At 36.6% G+C, this 24,980-nt stretch overlaps 1 protein-coding gene across 1 annotated transcript in view; it reads right to left on the bottom strand.

Moving 5' to 3' along the window:
* The window catches only part of LOC135080246 (uncharacterized), a 241,271-nt gene that overhangs the window by 157,013 nt on the left and 59,278 nt on the right, over window positions 1-24,980 (bottom strand). Inside the window, exon 3 of the mRNA XM_063974930.1 lies at window positions 10,357-10,669. Coding sequence (XP_063831000.1) covers window positions 10,357-10,606 — 250 coding nt within the window. The 5' untranslated portion in view covers window positions 10,607-10,669. The remainder of the gene's footprint in view (window positions 1-10,356; window positions 10,670-24,980) is intronic.

Here is a 24,980-nt window from a genome sequence, read left to right as displayed (position 1 = left end):
GGTCATCTGGAAGTGGTTAGAATTTGGTCTATAGGTCAGACATGTAGATTTTTGGACGTCAATATCTAAAGAACCGTTTGAGGCATAGTTATGAAATTTGAAACTGATGTATATCTTGCAAGTCTCAACACATGTGCCAAATTTGAAGTGTTAATGCACAGTAGTTTTTGAGTGATGAGGAGTCAAAAGTGGCTCAAAGGTATATTCGTCTAAATATACGCACGGTGCAGTCCCTTCCCTGGAACTAGGCTTAACATGCTCCCGCATGTCTAGAATGATTGCTCAATGTTGATTTAGTCGATTTTCTCCTGATGGAAACATGTAAGACAAAAATTAAATATCCAATATTACAGACCTTCTAGAGCAGATGCCGCGAAAAGTATACAATTTATAGAAAAACTTGTCTATCTCACCTGTAGCAAATTGAATTTGCTTTTTTTGGTTCAAAGTAGTCATGTCACTAGGACGCATAGTTTCCGAGGATTAAGCGAAAAACCGAAAAGTGGCACCTTTAAACCCCCCTCTCCCCGCCGGCTCAAGGGCTAAGGGCGGGGACTTTTGCTATGTTCACCTCCTAACTAGTCTAAATAAAGTCCTGAAGTCAGAAATTGTGTTCTACAGTTTTCCATCTATAATGCTTTATTGACTGGACTAATAGCTGTCATTAGAATAAAAATCTCCCTTCCCGCGTTCGAAAATTGAAACTATCTTTGAATATTAAAACTTGCCAGGATTTTTAAATCTAACTCGATTTGTCATCGTTTGAACATCGAATGAAGTTAATCGCAACTCGGTTCAGACAACGATTTCTTTTAACGAGGTACAAAAGGACTGGACCCGATACTTCTTCTTTCTTCAATTATAAAGACAAACAGGAGGACAGCGTTGTAATGATCGGGGCATTTCTGTCAACAATTATTTGAATTTTTATATTGAAGAACAAACGACTGATTCATCTGTTTGCTAAAAAGGTTTTCCGTTTATAATTTGAATTTTCTTCAGTTCCTTTGTTCGTTATATCAGGCCTGTTCATCTCCGCGAGTTTACATCGAAAACAAAACAAGCACGATGGCCCACCTACAGAATACTATTCGACAAGGCCTCACATACGAGCGAACATTGACTCACGCACGCGTATTCTTGTGTATGATGGAAGAAAATAAAGAAAATGGTGTACTAAATACTGTGCAGTATTTAACTGCCTAAATAATAATAAAAACACAGAATGTACTTTTTTAAGTTGCCTCAAGACACTGGGAGGTAAATAAGTAGTTAATATAATTTATGATAATTCATGCTAAATCATGTATTTCCTCCGCCATTTTCCGCAGTTTGGCACCTCACGTCACATCATTTTACCGAAGTCAGCCCTATAGCTTCGGCGCAGTGCCGATCACTGACGTTTGTCAACAAAATGGTGCTTGACTCTTGAGACAGGCTAAATTACACCATATTGTTAATGACATTGAGCATTTTTTTTTTTAAATACCTTCGGGAAGTAAAACTTCTGTACGTAGTACTTATTATTATTCTGTGGTTATATTGACACAATCGATATCTGTACCTAGATATAGCCTAGGTACTATGTTATTTGCCCGTGTAATATTTAAATCTGTAATAATAAAAATTAATCGCAAAATATGTTGGTAAGCGCAACACAACAACGCTAGGACCAATTTTACCAATTCTTTTTGAATGATCGTTGAAGTCCAAGGATGGTTTTTACGGCGAGATTTGCAAAATTCAACCCCAAAGAGGGCAAAACGGGGTCATACCTATGAAGTCGCGTGCGGCCGCTAGTAATAAATAACAATCACGTTTGACTTGTCATCGTTATCCTGCTTTTCTGTTAAAAACTCACTTTCTCTAGAAATGTTTTCAATATTCCTCTTGGAAGCAGACAAAGGTAATATTAAGATGGAAGAAGGTTTAAAATAATAAGAAAAACATTAAAATTAACCTGACACGAAGTCGCGTCAACAAGCCTAGTGTTAGATCAAAGGCTCAACGTATTCCAATTTATTACGTCATCGTTAAAATACCAAAGCGAGTACTAAATAAACATTCAACGAAAATTGAGTTTGGAATTTCTATTATTTTTCTTGCTAATGTCGAAATTCCAGGTTGAAAAGATTACGAAATAAAGAAATAAAGAATGTTACGAAGTGGATGATTTCTTAATTCTTTATAGGTGACGAATTTGATTTAGAAAACTAGCTTAATTCCATGGCGGCTTTGCCCGCGCGGATAGATATCGGTCTGTCACAAAGCTCTATCAAAAAAGCTGTCAAAAGGCGAATAGAGTTACTTTTGATTTTCAGTAAAAGTGTTAGACCATAAAGTATTCACAAACATTACTATGAGGTCTTACAGTGCGCGTGGACGCACTGGGTGACACACGAACCAATCACATCACAGAGTTCTATTCAACGCAGTGCGTTCGATTTGCTGCTTCACTTAAGCAAGAATCGTTTGTGAATACGGGCGTAAGGCTGGGTTGCACCATCTTACTTTAACTTCAACAAACGTCAAAAATCTTTCAAACTCCATACAAATAACGCCGGTAATCGTTATAGTTACGGTTAATAAAATAAGGTGGTGCAAATGAGCCTTAGATTCAATAATATTTTACCAATTGTAACATTGACCCTTCCTACTTCCTTTACTTATATCTTTGTTTTGCATATCAAGTACCCATTCATGTTTCCTAAAATAAATTGCCCAGCATTATAAGTAGAAAATCAAAGAAGCCTTCAACAATTGATTAATTGTTCTCGTACCCAAATATTAAACGTTGAAAACTTGACAATTAATTAATTTAAAGCTATTGTACCTGCCAAATCTGTAATCGAGTTGCAAGACGAGTTGGCCAACGAGTCGGCCAATTAGTTTGAGTCGGGTAATCAGTCTGGCAGACTATTGTTCGCAGTCGGCAATCTTTCAATGTAAATTTACAGCGGATCGTACATCGCAGTGCGAGTGTGACGATTGGCATATGGGATATAGCGTGAAGAGAAAAGCCAGCCCATGGCGAATATGGATTTCATATGAGCGTACTGTATGTATACAGTAATTACTTATTACCAGTCACCCTATACTCAATACTCAATACTCAATACTCAATACTCAATACTCAATACTCAATATGTTTATTGCTTCCATAATACATAGTAGGTAATATAGGTGTTACAGTGTGATAATACAGTTAATTATGGACCCTGTTGGGCGCTGCAATCCCAACTATATAATATTATAAATGCGAAAGTAACTCTGTCTGTCTGTCTGTCTGTCTGTCTGTCTGTCTGTCTGTCTGTTACGCTTTCCCGCTTAAACCTCGCAACCGATTTTGATGAAATTTGGCATAGAGATAGTTTGAGTCCCGGGAAAGAACATAGGATAGTTTTTATCCCGGTTTTTGAAACAGGGACGCGCGCGATAAAGTTTTTCTGTGACAGACAAAATTCCACGCGGGCGAAGCCGCGGGCGGAAAGCTAGTTTAAAATATAAAATATAAGAGAGGAGGCTTTTTTAATTATTAGATTAATAGACTCATCTTATTTTATCATCTAGATATTCTTTTATAGTGTAATAACATTTTGTACTTAAAAGCTCTTTTAGTTCTTTTGAGAATTTGTTATCATTATTTTCTTTCAATAGATAATTGGGCAATTTATTATAAATCTTTATGGCCATATTATAAGTACTTGAAGAGGATAAATTTAGGCGGATGGTTGGTATCATTAACTTATTTTTATTTCTTAAATGGTATTGTGGACATGATTCTTCACGTTTTGTAAAAAACTCAAAGTGGGAACGGACAAAATTACAAATATTTAAAATATAAACACAAGGCAAGGGCAATATTTTGTACTTTTGAAAGTAAGGCTTACAACTGTCTCTGGGCTTAATATTGGCTAATATACGGATTAGTTTTTTTTTGTTTGATGAATAGTGAGGGAGCGTCGGTGCTATTGCCCCATAGGATAATCCCATAATTTAGCCAGGCGTAGCCGTAGGCATAATAGGTCACAAGCGCTATTTCTAAATTAGTTGTTTTTTTAACCTCTCGAAGAGCGTATGCAAAGCTTGATAGTTTTAATTAGAGGTATCTAGGGTTATTCTGACAGATATCACTATGAGACCTACCGTCCTTATTTAACCCTTTCCAAGATATTTCTGATATTTGTCAGACTACCTCCCCTTAACGGCACGACTCTAATTTCCAGTCACCCTGTATAAACAGACGTGGTAGAGTTTTTGTTAATTAAGAAATTTCAGAAGACTAAAACCTACTAGACAAAGTTGCAATGCAAATAACTAATCATTCTAAAAAAGTTATTATTTGTTAATCGGTCAAGTCACATCTAATTTATTACATTCTTCTATCACTAAGGGACTTTGCACAATCTCATGATCGTGAAATGGAGCCAAGTGATATTTTAGTGTACTACATGGGTGTTTACAGCTGTGAAGTTAGAAGAAAATTGCACTGTAAAATTGGTCAATATTAAATAACTATTATACTAGTCAACTTAAGTATATGACTTTTGCAAGAACTTTCAGTAAGTATCACTACATATTATGTAAAGTTCTTTGGAAATTTGAATTTAGGGATAGATGTTCGTTAATGTAGAGACATTTTTACACTAAAAGAACTGTCTGTTTTGTTTGTCCTGTGGCCGCTCCAAATTGACGGATGGGGAGTTTTAATTAAGCCAGATTTCCAACGAAAAGTCCCGGAGCTCATTGATTAGCAAGCACAGGATTTTTTGCCATTAGGGATTGTTCAGAGTAAAAAGTGACTAATCAAAGGACATTTTCAGAGGAACTTTTAAAAATGAATAATGTGGATGAGCAAATACAGTACGATCAAAATTATCACCAAACTCGTTGATACGATGTTGATTCGACTCGGAAAATGACATACTTATTGCTTTAATATCATTTGAATTTAGTCTCTTGCTTGCTGGTAATTATTTTAATTTGGTTAATCTTACGTGTTTATAAAACAAAAAATCTCATTTATTTATGTAAGTAGGCTTTGAGATAGCACTTTTACACGTTTTTTTCCATCATTTATGTTTGTTAAGGTAAACTGTAGTACAAATTTCAAAACACAGGTTTATTTACCTGTCACGTACACACCGGCCCTATATTTTACATCAAAATTAGTTCGCAACAATAAGAGTATTATTGAACATTTTAAATTAAACAATATCCTACTGAAAATACTCGTATTTCCCTATTTACCAACATCACCAAGCCAACCACGTGGAAACCACTGAAAATTTATACAAGGTGTTAGGTAAATGGGTATATGAGCCGACACTAGCCCATGTTAACAAAATAAATTTTATAAAATCCGATTTGTATGAAAATTAAAACAATTAAAATGAAGATATCAATTTCTGACTTCACCATACCATTTATATGCCCATGTTAACATGGGCTAGTGTCGGCTCATTTACCCATTTACCTAACACCCTGTATACAACTGAATAATTATCTGTTTGTGAAACTGTTTGATACATTTGATCCCGGATTAAAATACAAACCGAGAGCTAATTGGACGTGAAAATGAAACCATTATTCTGTTTGTTTTGATAAATAAAGGGATATTGTCAAGTAAAATATACTGCAGTGAAGGGCTAACATGACAAAAATAATGTAAGTAAAGTCCGGTTTCCACTATGGCGGAGCTGAGCGGTGAAATGTTTTGAATAACCAATCATTATTCAGGAAACCAAGAAATCTGAAAAAACTTCTCTGCTCCGCGCTCCACCTTGGTGGAAACGGGTCTTAGCGTGGCATTTATATCGATTTAAGATCGCTATAGTGAAACGATAAAATTATATCGAGTCCCTCATAAAAACTAATAATAGTCATTTATTTTTACAAGTAGGCTTTTAAAAGCGTTTTTACTACGCTAGCAGCATTAATGTGGACCTAATGGAAGTCGGAGTTCGAGTTTCTTAGATAGGACACAAAGTGATAAGAAATCACTTTTTATACCCAGAAGAATACAGATTTGAAAGTACTTCGATTGTCTGTTTAAGTGCGAAGCAAAACCTACAAGCCATGTCTATTATTGTCTATGATGTCTCAAAATGTCTGACACCTATTCCCCGGTAAGCAGTATACATACAGGGTAGAATTTTGTAATGCCACCTGGAGGGAAGGTACTCTTAATACGGTAGATAGAACATTTTACTCAAAGAAAACTTTCCTTTATTTTTGAAAAGAAACAGAACTGTATTCAAAGATTTCCAAAAATTTGCTTGCCAGACCCGAGAATGGAACCATTTCAAATCTGTTAAAAATTACACCCTGTATTTTATTGCATCAATCGTTAGGGTTAAGTATAAGTATAAAATCTCTCTAAGAAACTTGATAAATCAAATGAAAGGAAAACCATGAAATCTTAAATAATTGTAATTATTTACCGAAAATTGTATAGGTAGTATGGTGGTAAATTTTCGAAAAATTTTCGGAAATCTTTGAATGCAGTTCTATTTCTTTTCAAAAATAAAGGAATGTTTTCTTTGAGAAAAATTTTCTATCTACAATATTAAGAGTACTTTCCCCCAGGTGGCATTACAAAATTCCACCCTGTATACCCAGGTAAGGAAGTAGGTACTTACTAAAGTTCCAGCCTATGATTATTATTATTGACAATGTGCCAATACTTAATTCAAAAATTTGTCGCCTGCTTTAATTGCCTAGGATGCATGCAACGCACGCCTCTGACACCCCACACAAGAACGCTATATCATGACTCCAGGCGTCACGTGATATAAATAAAACATGGGGCGGTTACCCCATACAGGTGATTGGCAAGGTAATCCCATGGCTTTGTTACGGGGGAGTCTAAATTAATTGCTACGCTTGCAAAAGTTTATACGTTGCGTGAATTTGTAACAAAATACACATTTGTTACATTTAGGCTGGGTTGCAGCATTTTACTTTAACTTTAACAAACATCAAAAGTCTGTCAAACTACATACAAAAAGCACCTTTTATCGTTATAGTTACGGTTAAAGTTAAGTAGTGCAACTTTGCCTTACACAATTATTACACGCATCTTCAGTGAAAGAGGTGACAAATTGATTTCAGAGTGTAATTCATGTAAAAAATATTTACTAAATTGTGTCTTAGAAAGTGCTTAATTTATCTTATTTTATTTTAAATAATTTAATAGTCTCTAAATTAACACAAGTTCGCTATAATCTCAATTTTTGGCAAAGATTTAGATAGATGATTCATGCAAGCTACAAATATGGAAAATGTACATCAGATTCTAAATATTAGACCTTTCTAAATAACTTGAATAACAAATCCTTCCTATATTTTGCAGAACTGGGATAATCTCAGCCAACCGAAGTACATTCACCCTTTTGTTTGATCCATCAATGCCTACGCCTTTTGTAATTGTCTAGGCAATTTCGAAGCTCATAGATTATTGCTATACAACACTGTGTTATAAAGAGTTACACCGGTTTTAGACGATCAAACGTAAGTTACATTTTTTTAACCCTTAACCAGGCCTTGGTTAATTAGAGCTCACATCAATCTGAACTTTATGCTGTGAAGATTACGGTTGAAAACTAATGACTTTTTTGAGCCTGGTTAAGGGTTAAAATACACATAGATAGTTTTGATAGACAAATAAATTAAATATGGCACTAAAGTACCTAATTCGCGGCTTAAAAAATTACGAGTAATTTCTTCAATACTGTCGACTTTTTGGGAATGTATTTTTTAATTTTAAACTTCTAAGGTGTTAATCCTATTGAGACTAGAAGCGAATTAGCCAGGGTAATCAAGGCATGTTCATTAATTGCTGGAGAAGCTTCCAAGCGCTTAGCGAGTCTGCGGAGCAACTCACTTAAATTCGCACTTGTCTTTAAAGGTGAAATAGTGACTCGTGCGACGGCGGAATTCTAAGTAGGGTATTAAGTAAATAAGTAGAGGTTTTTGGAAGACTGTACCTATTAGTAGATATTGTTGATGAAACTTACTTTCCAAAGAATTCATCACATAAAGATATAGAAAAATGTATGGCCGGAGCGCTTAGAAATGGTCTAATGTTCTGAGGTAGGTACCTTTAAGAAAGGATTTCACGCTTACATCCAAATTATAGCCGTAATTTTAAATTACAAGAGACATTAATTACGAAACGTGTTAGCTATTCGCGTAAATTCCAATTAACCATACCTCTTTCAAGAACTGTCGGAATACGAAGGCAGCAAGATGAAATTAAACCTGATATTTGTGAGTATTATTTCAATTTAATTGGGATTATTTTTCTTAAGCTTCACTCCGAATATAATAGAAAACCTGTCAATGAACAAAATATGAACATGGCTTATGAAGCCAAATTGTATGAAAGCGTCACACCAAATTCATGCTACGACAAAATCACGTAGCGTCGCGTAGCGCTGCGTCGAGTTGTAAGAATAAGATCTGACAAACAAAATTTAATACCTGATAGAGGTTTATTATCAAGACATCAAAGATGTTTTATGGTAATTTAGGACAAAACAGAAGTAGACATTGGTGTTCTATTGATGACAATTTTATTGCCCCCACTAAGGCTTAAACCCCTAGAGTTGACATTGGTGTTATCTTAGTGACAATTTGGCCCCCCTAAAAATTTTACCCGGGTCCTCTAGGTCTCACTAGACCACAGATACGGTTTCTCTCCACCAAAATTGACGCGAAAATATATCACAGATAAAGTTACTTTCGTATTTTTATAATTACAATCTGACATGCGGTGCGTTGCGATGCCAGGGGCCGGCGGCGCGGCGCCAGACGTCACCGAACGGCGCCGAACCGACGCGACACGGCAATCGCTGGGTCAGGTGTTGGCTTTTCCAAGCGAGAGGGTTATAAAATTAGCCCCTTTAACCCTTCAAGTGGTAGTAAAACGAGCCAAACGTATTTTTTCGAACTGATTGATAGCCGTAGATAACTTGATCTTACATTTTTCCATGTTCTTTTAGATATGTGTCGCAGCGTGCCTCGTAATAAGTAAAACAGCAAGACGAACAACCAAATCTCGACAGAAAGTTCCTTCATCATATTTCATAAACAACTGGCAACAATATAAAATGCCTCAAGAAATAGAACTTGATAAACTAAAGACAATATTAGAAAACATTGCATCATTCAAACGATTGCAATATTGTCCTTATAAAAGACCTTATAGATGTCAAAAAGCTTCTATGGAAAGGATAGTTACAAAAATTGTTCAGGATGTAGTACAAAATAATCCTGGCGCTTTTGATGAAGATTCATTAGAAGATCAAAAGCTCTTATTTGCTGAATTAGAGACAGAAGCTACACCGGTTGTTAGTGAAGAGGAAATGCATAAACCAGACGAAACCGAAACTGCTAATAGTAATAGTAATGTAGATGGGAGCGATGCTCCAGTTGACGGAAATGAAACAGCTGATAATGCAGGTGATAATGCAGCTGATAATGCAGATGATAATGCAGACGATAATGCAGGCGATAATGCAGGCGATAATTCAGGCCATAATGCAGACGATAATGCAGACGATAATGCAGGTGATAATGCAGGTGATAATGCAGATGATAATGCAGACGATAATGCAGGCGATAATGCAGACGATAATGCAGCCGATAATGCCGACGATAATGCAGACGATAATGCAGGCGATAATGCAGCTGGTAATGACGATGCAGCGCTACGAGCTAAAGAAAAAGTCCGCCGGAACACAGATGAAAAATCACAAAACCAAAAGGAAAATTATTTAAATTTAGTTAAAATGATAAACATGGGCAATAACATTCAATATTTTACGGATAATAGAGGCAATAATAACGAAGACAGTAAAAAACCCGAGCGACGTTTCTTAAGAATTCTTAACTTTTTCGAAAAGATGTACCACACAATGTAACGTAATTGAAATAAAGAGTTCAACACTCTCTCCTCGTTAAAAGTACAAGTATGTACGTATTTTATTTTCACCAAATAGTTTACCTATACAATTATGTCCGCTCAATCCACTCATTATAGTGAATTAAACCCTACATTATTTTATTCTAGCAGTACGTAGCACGTGGCGAAATTATTATACTACGAGTATGTATTATACGAAAAAATCGTTTCATTTTCACCCTATTAAAATAGTCCTATGAACAACCTAAGGTCATTAAGGTCTAAAACAGCGAGTGCATTGTGATGTGTGGTTCGGACCCACTCCAGAATGGTCTAGTGCCCACCCCAGAAATCTCAAAAATAGAATATGTATCTTTAAGATATTAATTGTATCCCCTACCCGAACTCCGAAAATTTCCCTAGATACGCCAATGACAAAAGAATCTTACCCGATATCCTCTTAATGTGCAGCTGCGTCGCAAAATTGTTGCCCATTTGCGACACATAGCTGTCCTTCTTGTTGGACAGCTGGACGCTGAAGCCATCAGACTCCAGGGACGCCCTGGGAGCCCTGGCTGCTTGGACAGCCTTGTTGCACACCGGTGTTGGGGCTACCTTGGCCAAGGCAGCCTCCTGAGAACCGGCGCTGTCCCGGCGACGGCTCTTGTGGTCCAAGAGCATGCTTGGCGTACACCCCATGATTCACATTGGCACTACACTTTGGCACTCGCACTGACACTAGTATCCCACATTTTTGGTCATCTGGAAAAGAAAAGGGTACTGTTAGATGCGTTTGAAGATAAGATAGTAATTTGGAAAGCTAAAAGTTTGTTGTTTCATATCATTTATAATTGATCTCATTGAGTTGTTTACTGAAATTTATGAGACACGTATGAATAGCTAGATATGACAAGTAAAATAGAATGCATTTGATTATGCCTGCAGGAATGACAATTAACTAAACGCAACAAACACACAAGTTTTAGTAAGAGAAAAGATGAATTTACGCTGAAATCACAAAAACTAAACATACTAAAATCACTGCTCTAATTCATTCAGATTCTCGTCCTACCCGCGATTATCCCGTGTTCCGCAGTTACTTCGCAATTAAAGCAAATCGTTTGTTTATTTGCGGTCGCGGTAAATCCCCGGAAATCATGAAACCGCGCCAAATTGAATTTCCAGGTGAATGACGGTCTAAACTAAATCGAATGGTTAAAGGTGAATTGTTCTAAAGACTAGTGGCGAAAGAATTGTTAGAGCTTTGTGGCTTCTCGTTTGTGGTTTATTTGTTGGGTTTGGCTTCGAAGTAGTTAATGGGGTAGAAGTTTTCCCTCGAGGTACTAAAGGTTGCTAGATGGTCGAGAGATATATTGTGGGTAAGAAAATAAATAATAAGGATAAGTTTATTACCAACGTAGACACAGAAAATATCAAACATTAGGGCGAGGATCCTTTTAATGGCTTTGCAAGGTCGATTACATTTGTAAGGCATTAAGCATATACACGAAGTTACAAAATATCTAACAGACAAATCTTTTAAATGTCGACATCCATTAACGAAATCAAAACCAACCCTAACTTTAAACATGACAAGTGGTACGAGAAGAAAAGTATAGGGACTTTTAAAACGGACTATGAGTAAAAAGTTCTTTGTTCTTTGTTTCATGTGTAAAAGGTATAACTAAAAATTAAGCACCTCAATGCGAGCCGTTCATTTACCAAGATAATTACCTACCTACTATTCTTTAAGCACAACTGTTTGCAATTTCGCTCTTTTATTGCAAAGTTACGGTTGTCCAGGGAGAGTTGCAGCTTAGAGCTACTTAGTGAGATAAGTTATTAAGTTTTTTAATTACAACTTACCGACGCTGTGTTTGCTGCTTGTTGTTTAATTTCCCTTTCAGAGTTAGAAGTAAAATATAGAGCCAGAGGTAAAATTAGAAACACAGTGGCGGCGGGGAGCCACATTACGACATAAAGTAGCGAAAACTTTCTTCGTTTTACGCAATTTGAAAAGCTTGTTACCTTCTATCGATTGAGTAATAATAAAGTCATGACACTGGTGTCAGACAGGTAATTTACCGTCATAGACGTCAGACATGGATCAATTCGGACTGGTAGATTGAAGTGTCTCTAGAAGCACGGAACTTTCATTTAAAAAAAAATCTGATTAATTATTACGAGTATACGAGTAGCTTGACTTTAAAACTTATGCGTATCAAATCTGTACTCGAACCCAGTAGGGGCTGTACCTATCATGTACCGTCAAATAGTTCGTGACACCTCAAGTCAAAGAATATATTTACTCTGACGAGAAGAACGGCGACTCCCTAAAAAAAAACTGGACTTTTCTTAACGCCATCTAGTGAGTGACTTTGGTACTAACTTATTATCATGACATAAAATCAATGACATAATATTATGTCACTGATTTTATGTTCTACCATTATTTTTAATTAATGCAAAAACTTTTCAGAGGTAACTAAGCCCGTCAATAAGATGAAGAAAATGATACTCAAAACAATTAGAAACACATTATTCTCTTTATTAAATATGATGTCTCGTGACTTAAACTAAAACACTAGATAAAAAGTCACTGTCTCCAAACTTAAATACCTACTAGAGCACTACTGAGTCTGTATCTCACAATCACACTAGACAATATCTCCAACAGGATGATAAAACATTATTATCACAATAGATAAAGATTAACACGAAAATCTTTGAATAGCCGTTTTTATATTTTGAAACTTGTGACAAATTAATCACCGACAAACTGACAAATGACTTAAGTGTTGTCGTTTGAGAAAATCCTTATAAGAATTTTTTTTGGATCGGGGAACACACTTAGCAGCCCACCTATTAAAGTCCACGGCGCTGCCTACAAAGTCGGCCGGGCCTGTCTCAAGTGGTCAAAAAGTTGACAGAAGAACCTTATGTCAAAGACAAAGACGTGTTGCGAACTCTTTGGCTACTTTCGGTGTCACGAACTACATATTTGACGCTGACTGTGCCTCCGCGAGCAAATCTCACTGTCATACTACTAAATCAAAGAGGCATTGTCTTAAAAACTTAATTACTTTTAATTATCAAACGCAAAATGCAAGCAGCCACTTCAAAACCCTCGTATTTTATTGCGTTCGAACGAACGAACGAACGAACGTGCCTCCACGAGCAAATCTCACTCTCATACTACTAAATCAAAGAGGCTTTGTCTTAAAAACTTAATTACTTTTAATTATCAAACGTAAAATGCAAGCAGCCAGTTCAAAATATTCATATTTTATTACGACTCTCAAAACTATGCGATCCTAATAACTCAAACTGCTAAATCTCAGTGAAAGTGAAACGTGGATTTGCATGAAATATCTACTAAATCCAGACATTCTGTAATTTATAAGGACATGGAACTCTCCCGTCCGTTTTATCTTCCAACCTAACTAATATAGACATTAACTATCGTCTAGACGTCGTATATAACCTGAATTGAGTTGAAAATACATAGTGTAAAATTAGAAAGGTGCCTGTCCTGGTTCATGTATTGGGCTACAATGATAGCTAATATTGGTGGGTAAAATTCCGCCGGGGGCAAAAATACGTTAAGTCCCATTCAAAGTGTTCATCTCACCACACCACCCATCGAAAAACGTAGTATCTTTAAGGCTGAGTTGCACCACCTTACTTTGATCGTAACTGTAAGGATAACTGGCGTTTTTTGTATGGAGTTTAACAGTTTTTTGACGTCCTCATCAAAGTTAGGTGGTGCAACTCAGCCTAAGTATATCAACCTTAACGGAAAACACTTTTCATCATTTTGTCCATTTTCTTATGAAATATTACAATGTTTCAATAACTTAAAAATATCAAAGTATACTAGCTGAAATAATTTTACGCAAAAAACAAAACGTAGAAATGCAAGCGATGCCATTTAATTTGGAAAATGAAAAGTACATTTTCGCTAAAAAAATTTGAACTCGTGAACTCAGAGGCTTTCACGGGTCAATGACTTGTGCTTACGAGGAAAATTAGACGTACTGCCACAGAATAAAAATATCACGAGGATATGGGGAACACAGGCGCAATTGCGCCAACTCAGTTCGAAGTTTTAAAAATCTTAGCGTGCCGTGGCGCAATTTTGAGTTAGCTCAACGTGTTTGCAGTGCGAACAAGGGGCTACGCTATGTTAATAAGTGGACATATTTTGCTAAGATACTCTTGGGGGAGGCCTTTGTCCAGCAGTGGACGTCATTTGGTAGAAACGGACGGACCCTCAAATATGTTTTTCACAAGGTAGCTTACATATTTACACGTTAAACCATTTCAACGTTTTGAGTCTGAAACGAATAGATTACTCGTGGCGAACGAATTTTCAGGTAGTTTGACGGAGCTACTAAATGCGTGAAAATATTCGTTCCAGCAATGAAAATGTGGAAGTTTTCAAGGGTTTTTTCAGTTTGTTTGTTATTATTTTCTTATCTATTCAAATTTAAGCAGTTATATTATTGGTATAGAGGGGAGGATAGAGGCACGTGTAACTTCATGAATTGAAAAATGTTATACTAGGTTTTGGTTCATTTTGGCGTTTCATAAGATAGTCTAAGCTGCCATACTTATCTACTTATTATTATTGCTCATCAGATATAATTATAATAGAGTTTTAATACTAACTGTGCCCTCGACTTCGTACGCGTGAAAATCGTTTGAATATATTTAAATGGAATTCAGTCTTGTTTAAATAAAATATTTAAATTCGAATCTAGAATATTCTGGAATACACGAGTGAGTGAATGTATGAATGAACTGTTAACCCCTAGGCACTCGACCTGTGATTATGCAAAGGCGACTGACGTGTGCCTGCGTACGAAGGCAGACTTTATACATAATGCATGGGCAATAATCGATGTGGCTTGTGGCTCAATGAATCAGAACGTATTATGAAAATTACAGTATTTGAATAATTATTAAGCGAAGCATTAAGAGAATAGAAAATAGTTCAGACTCGAGTAGATTCAAAGTCAAGTTCTTTACTTGTGAGCTTTTTAGCTTGCTCTACCACTATGCACTCCAAAACTATCGTCTTCAATAAAATTCAAAATCTGCCATAATAAAATATAATATAAAAAGGAGATTAATTTATAGTTATCAGCATATAGACGCTTTTTGTGGAATTCTAGGATCAAATCGATCACTAGGATCACTTTGACGAATTGTTATTTGCTTCCTTAGCTATCCATACTAAAGGCAAAAATGACATATAATTTGATAGCCAAAACTGCAATAAAGGTTCACCTTCCTCACCAAACTAGTCAGAACTCAGACAGCAGGATAAAAAGGAGATTAATTTTAAGTTATCAGCATATAGACGCTTTTTGTGGAATTCTAGGATCAAATCGATCACTAGGATCACTTTGACGAATTGTTATTTGCTTCCTTAGCTATCCATACTAAAGGCCAAAATGACATATAATTTGATAGCCAAAACTGCAATAAAGGTTCACCTTCCTCACCAAACACTCGCTCACTACACCACATCAAAACCTACTGATCAGAAATTAACTCCGCATACCACAAACGGTTTCCATGAAGTAGTTCCGATTAGCCGCCATTATCATGCATGTCAGCCGTCTCCTGGCTTGCAGGAATGACGTTTTAATCAATGGCTGCTTATGAACCTTTTGTGCGGTCCCGGCGGCGGAGTGGTTAACACATTCAAGCGGGAAATAGAATAGCGAATGCTTGGAACTGTCAATGTCATGTGAGATGGAAGACCTTTAAAGCACGGTGACTGTGAACTAAAGTTATTAATCTATAGTCAAAAATAGATGTGCACTGCTACGCAAGCTCCATAAAAACAAATTTATTTGCAAATAGGCTTTTAAAAAGCACTTTTACACGTCCCAGTATTAACCCTACCACTGCTTTGGGACAATAAATGGGCCAGTGCTGAGAAGAAGCAGCGCAAGAAACTCAGTCACTATTGATTAAACGAGCATCTCATAAGTAATTTATAATTACTTTCCGCAGTTATTGTTTTTTAAACCATTGAAATTAAAATCATCATCATCATCATTTCAGCCACAGGACGTCCACTGCTGAACATAGGCCTCCCCCGATGACTTCCACATCGCACAGTTTGTAGCGGCCGGAAATTAAAATCCATAATTATGTAAAATTATTTTATTAATACTAAAGAGGTAAGCCCTCTACAAGTTAAGCTCTCGGACAGTTTTCTTTTTTCGTTTAAGTAAGTGAACAAGTCTGAAGATCTTTTAATTCGCGGTAGTGAATAGGGATGTACCCATTCAATTATTTTTTTAACTTAGTAAGAAATGAAATAAAATGAATAGAGAATAGAAAGATGACATTTGAAAGTTGCTTTTAGAATAAACTACAAGTACTTTAACACTCTTGTAAAAATATCCCGTTTCCCTATAAATTACGGTTTTATCATGATTAAATAATTACGAATTGAAGCGCGTTTACGCTAGAGGTGTAAGGTTACTAAATAGTTAGTAGCCTAGGCACGTAAAAGTACTTTTTTTTGGATATAATGTGCATTGTGATATGACACACATGTTGTTAAAAACAAACGACATACGAATATTCATGTAAATACATTAAAAGTATCGTTCAAAAGGTATTTGAGTAATCTTTTTGAAATAAGTGGCCCATCCCTATCGAGTACCGTTTAGTCAGGCAGCTTAGATCCATCGCCGCCCGCACTTTGTCACTTGCAAAGTTCTTGAAAATCCTCAGAAGTTAATGTTAGATCCTCCCTGATAGAAAAGGCCAATTTAATCTAGCTCATCTCCTGGTAACTTTGAAAAGAGAAAATCTTTCATTCCATCTTAATTTGAATCTTATCATGTAGGTCGTAACAAGTTGAGGCTTTTTTTACTTCACGACAGACGTCGGTCAAATCATACTTTTTTCAGAATCTTTTAATCTTTCTAGACTTCATCATTCTATCGTTATCAAGTCATTTAGTCTCCACTGCAGGAACATTAAGTAACTTTTCTATTAACAGCGCTAGAAACGGGTTGGAGACTTTTTATACCTAAGTGCCTACCTCTCACTGAAATAATGTAGCTAGTGAAGAAGGGTCCTTGTCATCAAGGTGTAAGAGGAGCCATAGACATAATACATAAATCTGAAGAGGTCATAGTAGGAGAGCATTTACAAGGACAGTTGTAATTTAAACCTTTAACATTACCACTTGAACATTTGTGAACAAGACCTGTAAACACTACACTATCAGTTCTAGTCAACGTAAATACTCTATCATCGTAATACGGGCAATATTGCAACGAAAATGTATAGTTTGATGTGCCTGTACCTACATAAAATGTGCAAAGCTTAGAGAGCTCACAGACGAGCGACAGTATATCATAAAAAAAAACTGATAAAACTCATTTATTTTTGCAAATAGGCTTTTAAATAGCACTTTTACACGTCCCAGTATTAACCCTACCACTGCTTCGGGACAATAAATGGGCCAGTGCTGAGAAGAAGCAGCGCAAGAAACTCAGTCACTGTTGTGTGCGGCTGCTTGCGACTTAAGTCGGCGACGATCGGTATAGAGCAGTGTTTTTCAACCTTTTTCATGACGCGACCCCCCTAGCATGAAAAAATTTTTTGCGACCCCCCGACCGTTCGCTTTTTTTCATGCCTTTTACGAAGATGTTGTAGGGACCGAATTCTTCAATCTATACAACATTTATGCATTTGCATAATCAGATTTCGGATAAATCTAGCTTTAAAACTTTACTGATTTTTTTACTGAGGTAGTTTTTACGACCCAGGGGGTCGCGACCCACAGGTTGAAAAACACTGGTATAGAGTGTCAACACTTCATGTCATGACAGCGAAAGGCGCGAGTCGGAGACAAGTCGTCGGTAGTCGCCCACAGAAGAAATTCGCTAACATAATGTCGCTCGTCTGAGCTGCCTCAACCGTTACTCTTCCGTTGTTTTGCCTTGAGCCGCCCGATGGGTCGGATGACACGTTTGGGGCGGTCCCGTAGTCCCTCCCGTAGTGGCACTCCTCTTAATCCGCAGGTTAAAAAGGATTTGGAGCACTCCTTTGCCTGAGTGTAGTGAGAACGAGGGGTTAACTCTTTAACGACGGGACTTTAATGCGATCAAAGTAAAAACGATGAAATACTTCACTTTTGATTTTTAAAACAAGGAGAAATGACCATTTCAACCTTCGCTGTACTACAGAAAAGTACTAGTACTTGCTGAACTGAGTACAGTACACAGGGTGGAATTTTGTAATGCCACCTGGAGGGAAAGTACTGTTAATACTATAGATAGAAAATTTTACTGAAAGAAAACGTTCCTTTATTTTTTTTAAAGAAAGAGAACTGCATTCAAATATCTTCGAAATTTTTTCGAAAATTCACTACCATAGCATACAATAAATTTTTGGTAACATAATTAAAGTAATTTAAGATTTCATGGTTTTCCTTTCAGTTCATTTATCAAGTTTGTTAGAGAGATTTCAGCGTTAAGTAACCCTAACGATCGATGTAATAAAAATACAGAGTGTAATTTTTAACACATTTTAGTTGGTTCGATTCCCAGGTGTGGCAAGCAAATTTTTGGAAATCTTTGAATGCAGTTCTATTTCTTTAGAAAAATATAGGAATGTTTTCTTTGAGAAAATTGTACTTTCCCTCCAGGTGGCATTACAAAATTCCACCCTGTATACAGCTGAAGCTGAAGTAACAACTTGACCGCCTTTAACACCAAACGCTTCATACATTGGAGTCGCAACGAAATTGATCAGAAGAATCAAAGATTTGGAAACTAAGGGTCGTCATTTAGGAATACAATTAATCTAGATCTAATATAATCAGCGCTATCTAAAAAAAATACATATTGTAAAGAAAGTTCCTGGAAATGTATAAATATTTTGAAAATATGGACTAAAATATGGATTATGGGAACTGCCGATACCTAGAAGTGGACTGACGTGGGTCGATTATTAACATGATAGATAATTTATCTTAGAGATGATGATAGTCTGAAAACTTTCCACTATGTACAGTCAGCGTCAAATAGCTCGTGACACCCCAATTGGGGAAAAGTAGTACATCTTATTCCAATAGACTTTTGACACCATTCCCCAATAATTCGAAATTACCACTTTTTTAAAAAGACACTTCATTCTGGTCTTAAAAACTTCATTAATTTTTAATTACCTGTAAATTAAGACTTTTGGTTGCATTGTTATTGAAAAAAGTAGTTTAATTGAGTTGACAAAATAGTCACAGGCTTGTATTGCCATAAAATCTACGGGAGTCCCGTTTTGGCAGTTTTAAAAAGTACGGCGGCACGTACGTTGATTGATGGTGTCAAATACCCTTTGGTACCAAATTAAATGATTTTTCTTTCTTTCTCGCTATTGTAACAAAGACGTGTAGCGAACTTTTTGGCAACTTTGAGTGTCAACTGTTTGAGAGTGGATTTATTTGACGCTGACTGTACCGTTGTTATATGAAAGCAAGTCATGATTATTTAGTCTACGATTTAGAGGCCGCGGTTTATTCAGGGGCTACATTAAAACTGGCATATTTTGCAAACATTACCTGTTTGTTGTTTTAGTGCCGGTTTATTTGAATTTGTAGCGCGCTTGAGTAATTTATGAGGAAATGTAGAGTCATTATTTGGTAATGCATGTTATTAGTGTGAAAGAAAGCGGCAATTTTAAATTAATATTAGCTCAATTAAGCCCCTGATTTGGCCTGGGTAATAGTAAACAGCATATTTTTAGCATAACGCTGCCAAAGACAACAAATTGACCTTCTATTGACACCAAAATGTAACACTATTTACATTTAATCAGCGGTCAAATGACATCGTTCTATGACGTAAAATTTATTTGAAAAAACTGAACCTAAACATAAAAATTTTATGTTTTGAAATTTTAATGAATTCAATTTAATTCATTAATTGACACTGGCTGAGTTTGCGCACGCCATAAAGTTGTCTTTTATTAAAAACAAACAATCGAGAAATTCTTTTAAAAACCTGCCAGTATGTTTTTGAGAACAATATAAGTAAAAGAAGAATATTTAAAAATATATTTACGATTTCATCGATTTTTTTTATACTTTTTTATGGAGTTTGAGACATTATTCAGTTTCAGTTCTTTTTTTACATTTAGCATTTTACAACAAACTGATATGTAATCTGTGGTGCTGGATTCCTTTGCCACGTTTTTCCAAGTTATTTTAACGTTCAAGCAACGTCCTACGGACTGGGGAGTGGTTTTATCTCTATCAACTATGTTGGATACAAATAAGTGTAAACAATGTACGATTACCCGCCTAAAAATACCTCATCTATTAACAACGCCGTTAAACCTCGTATTTCGATAATTATGACTGACTGATAAACTGACGTGACGTCAAAGCAGCAGCTGCCATGCAGCACTGCTGGAAAATAAACCTTGTACTATAGCAAATACAGTCGTATTTTGTATAATGGAAATGTATGACTAACACGCACCGTGCACCGTATATTACTCTCTGGATAAGACAAATCCTCATACATATAAAAATGGACTCGGAAAATGTTAATGGAGGATGGTTAACTGATGGATTTAGTATAAGCTTTTAATATTAAGGCCGCCTTCGTGGGTAGCTTGGTTCACCAAGTCGCGGGTTTGAATACCACTGAAGGTAATTCATGTTAAGGTATTATATTAGTTAGTAGATTATTTATTACTAGCTTTTGCCCGCGGCTTCTCCCTCGTGGCATTTAGTTTGTCACTACATCCATCAACAGGCATCCAGACATCCAGACATCCATACAAACTTTCGCATTTATAATATTAGTATGGATTACGATGCAGTTGATTGATATCATTGCAGCAATAAGTATCCGAAGCTCTAGCTTGTCGTCGTTCAAACCAAACGCGTATCATTTCGAATGGGAGCTGTACAGACGACGGCACATTAAGGTAAACACTTACTTCGAAGCTCTTGGCTTGTATCTCACCTGATGGTAAGTGATGATCAGGCCGAAGGTGGAAGCGAGCTTCACTCGGAATGCTCAATCAGAGAGGAACTGGCTATCTTACCTCTAACTGCAGGAACACAACAATGCTGTTAACATTGTTGTTATGGCGACAGACAGACTTAGGTAAGATGGTGGTAGCTAGCCAGGCGGACTTAGAACAAGCCCTACCAACCAAACCGAACAGAAAAATCTGCCCCCACTGGGTATCGAACCCGGGACCTCTGCGTCTGAAGCAGGTGATCTTACCACTAGACCACAGAGGCGGTTTAGTTGTAATAGGTACTATTTTTCAACAAAACTTATGGTCTGATGTGTTGTAAGTACAATTTTAACGCTTCCAGCAAAACCGTGTCCTAAATTTTCCCGTAAATTAATATCCCCAATGAACGAGTTTCGAGAGAACCGTGTTTACACGGCTACCGCGGAAACGATTAGCTTTCGTTCAATTTTATATCCAAACATCGGGGAGGAAGGTCGAAGATTGTTTATTGACCTTGAACGTTCATACCGAGCTAATCTTTGAGCAAACATACGCTTGTTGCTTGATTAAAAGATCATTTTGTTGCGAAGAAACGTTTGGGAAAAATTGTTGATGTATTTGATTATTCAGATGTTTTCGACAGAATGAGGGCCTCTTTCACGATCTCCGAGAGTTCTTTATTTCTTAATTAACACTATTATGCAAGTAAAAAAAAATCCTTGAAGGTTTCTTGATTTAATAAGTAGATTGGAGGAACCCCCGTTTAAGCAAAAAATGCCTGGGTTTGGAGGGTCCGCTCTTCCATACATGTATAGGTACATTTATTAAACCTTATAGTTATAGTTTTGTTAATATTTAATAAATTAATTAAGCAAGTAAAAGTGAGAAGTAGGTATTTTAGCGTTAAAGTTTTATCCACAGTCTTGTCGGTGTCATGGTTTCTTTCTACTTGACACTTTACTCAGAGATGGTGAACGAGACCGTAAGCTAAAAGTAATAAATTAATAAAATAACACATAGAAAGGAAAATTGCTGCAGTGTTAACCTTGAAGTGCTATCGTCCGTAGAACTCCATTTCTGTGAAGAATTGCCATTTCCCCCTTTGTAACATTTTGAAACGTATACAGGAGACTCACTTTTTAAATAAACACAATACCACTCCTTTGCGTCGCGTAGTCGGGTAAAAAGAGGCATAAAGTAATCAAATAATTAGTTCTCTAGCCCTTCAAGCACCAGCCAATCAAGACACAATAGAAATCAATTCTTACCGCGGACTCATGCAACTGCATAGGGTTTGATTGGCTAGATCAGTGGTTCTTTAGGTCACCTTAGTGGACCTTTAAGTCACGAGGGACCGTTTTACCAAATTTCTGTCTTGCCAGGGACCACTTTTTTTTTCAGAATCCTATGAAAGGGGAGGTCGAATTCTCGCCCACTGTGTCTGTACCTCCGCCGTTTGCATTGTGTTGACTCGACTCATCACGTCACAATTCACATCACTTGTTTATTACAATGTCTTCGTGGACCACTTGGAATGCCTACAGGGACCACCAGTGGTCCACGGACCACCGGTTAAGAACCACTGGGCTAGATCATAGAGATAACAAATCAAGTTGTCGCATCAAGCCTTGTAAGTTTTTAATCATATTTTTATCCCAGCAAGATAAAGCTTGGTCACGTCAAAAATTGTCCATCTTAAAAACAGAAAATAAAACATTTTCCTCCAGGAATCCGGTACGTTTATTAAAAGGCATGTACCATTAGTGAAACAAGCCAAATTAACCTGAACCGAGAGAGCGCTCCAACGAAAATAGTATATTTACCTTTACTTTTGTACCGTGACCCTTGCTGGCTGACGTCATTTATAATATACATAAGGGCGCATCCACACCACGTTTTTTCAGGAGCTGTCGACGCGCGTTTTAAACTTATGGAACGCGTTGTGTTCGCGATGATCTTCAATCAATGTAACCATGCAGGGGAGCAGAAAAATCAACAGTACTTCAAACCCATCATCGTAAAACGCACGTCGACGGCGCCTGAAAAAAAACGTGGTGTGCATGGACCTTAAAGTTTTGAAATTCAATCTATCAAAAACCCCAATCTATGTTTATATTGAACCAAGTTTCGTTCTGCTACACACATTACACACTATGTATCTACGAGTATAAGAACTTTTCATGTTTGTTTTTAATTTGCAACATATCAACATACTTAAACATAGTCTTAATGTACACATTCAAATCAATACTGTATAAACTTTCATGAACTCCAGTACATTGCTCCTACTCGTAAGGGAGCTGTCGCGATCTGTCGCTCTACTTATTGAGCTTCCCCTCTGTCCTCACCCTCGCTGAGTGAAAGAGGTAAAATATTTATATTTATACAGGCAAATGTAGGCAGAAAGATCTTTTTTTATTATTATTTCTATTACCTCTACTACTAGGTACTACTACTTCCACCTTTGGCCTATTTCACTTTGACCACCAGACTCCTGGCGATACTTTGGTCTCCTTATTGATCACCCATGCTGAAGTCCAATTTAATCACCTGGGTGATATACTGGAACTAGTCTAACCACAGAATAATAATAAGTACTACGTACAGAAGGTTTACTTCGCGAAAGTATTATTCATTAACAATATGGTGTAATTTAGCTTGTCTTAAGAGTCAAGCACCATTTTGTTGACAAACGTCAGTGAACGGTACTGCGCCGAAGCCATAGGGCTGACTTCGGTAAAATGATGTGTGACGTGGTGAGGTGCCAAACTGCAGAAAATGGCGGAGGAAATACATGATTATGCATGAATTATCATGAATAATATTTAACACTTATTTACCTCTCAGTGTCTTCAAGCAACTTAAAAAGTACATTCTGTGTTTTTATTATTATTTAGGCAGTTAAATACTGCACAGTATTTAGTACACCACTTTCTTTATTTTTTTCCATCATACACAAGAATACGCGTGCGTGAGTCAATGCTCGCTCGTATGTGAGGCCTTGTCGAATAGTAATCCTGTAGGGTGCCATCGTGCTTGTTTTATTTTCGATGTAAGCTCGCGGAGATGAACAGGCCTGGTCTAACAAACAATTTGGTTTTCCAAAAGCAACTAACTGTATACGAGTAAGTAGTTAGATAAACTTTAACAAATACGAAAGATTTCCGTGCGTGTGTTTTTATTAGAACAACAAGGTGATAAATCATTCTAATGAACTTCACATGTTGGGTGTCTCGGTTAGTGCACATAAAACCACTTTGATGTCACATAACACTTCGGCTATCACTAGGGATGCCACGATGGGTAACATATACAAGTATAAGCTATTTACAAAGCATGTAACATAGTAAAAGCACATCAACCTACGACTACATAATAATGTGTTTTTCAGCAACATTTGCCCAGCACTTGCCCGCATGAATTTCAGTCTATTTACATACTCGTACATTATACAAGTATACAAGCTACTAACAAGGCATGTAGCATAGTAAAAGGACATCAACCCTTATGTATTTCACACTAACTTTTATCCTTCCCCGCGTGTATATCTAAATCGGTTCAGTAGTTAAGCGTGAAAAGGTAAATGACTGAGTTATTTCCGTATCAAGTACCAATAATGAAAATTGACATATTTCACTGAGTTAACATTGTAAGCTTCATAATGTACAAAAGAGAAAACACTAACAGTCATTCTTACATATTTTATTGCCACTAAAATACCTACTATTCAATAAACTTCCACAAACTAAGTAGATATACTGCGTCTTTCCGTTCTATACATGGCCAGAACGCACCCATAGGAAACTGCTCGTGTATATTTTGTAGTGCCTGTTTGTACGTCTGTGACTCCAAACTATACACGAATTTTGCGTACTGATCGTGTATAGTTTGGAGGAGCTTAGTAAAAAAAGTCATCTCCAAACTATACTCGATTAGTTTCTACTACACCACTTACACTTGACTAGAGTGTGTTTAGTTGATATTGATTTAGTAAAATTCAGTAAAATATGGAACTATATTTAAAATCACATTTATTTGATATTATTACATAAAATATTATTAT

This window comes from Ostrinia nubilalis, chromosome 17 (genome assembly GCF_963855985.1).
Source record: "Ostrinia nubilalis chromosome 17, ilOstNubi1.1, whole genome shotgun sequence".
Taxonomy (NCBI): Eukaryota; Metazoa; Arthropoda; class Insecta; order Lepidoptera; family Crambidae; genus Ostrinia; species Ostrinia nubilalis.
Note: the sequence above shows the minus strand (reverse complement) of the source record. Positions and strands in the feature narration are given on the sequence as shown.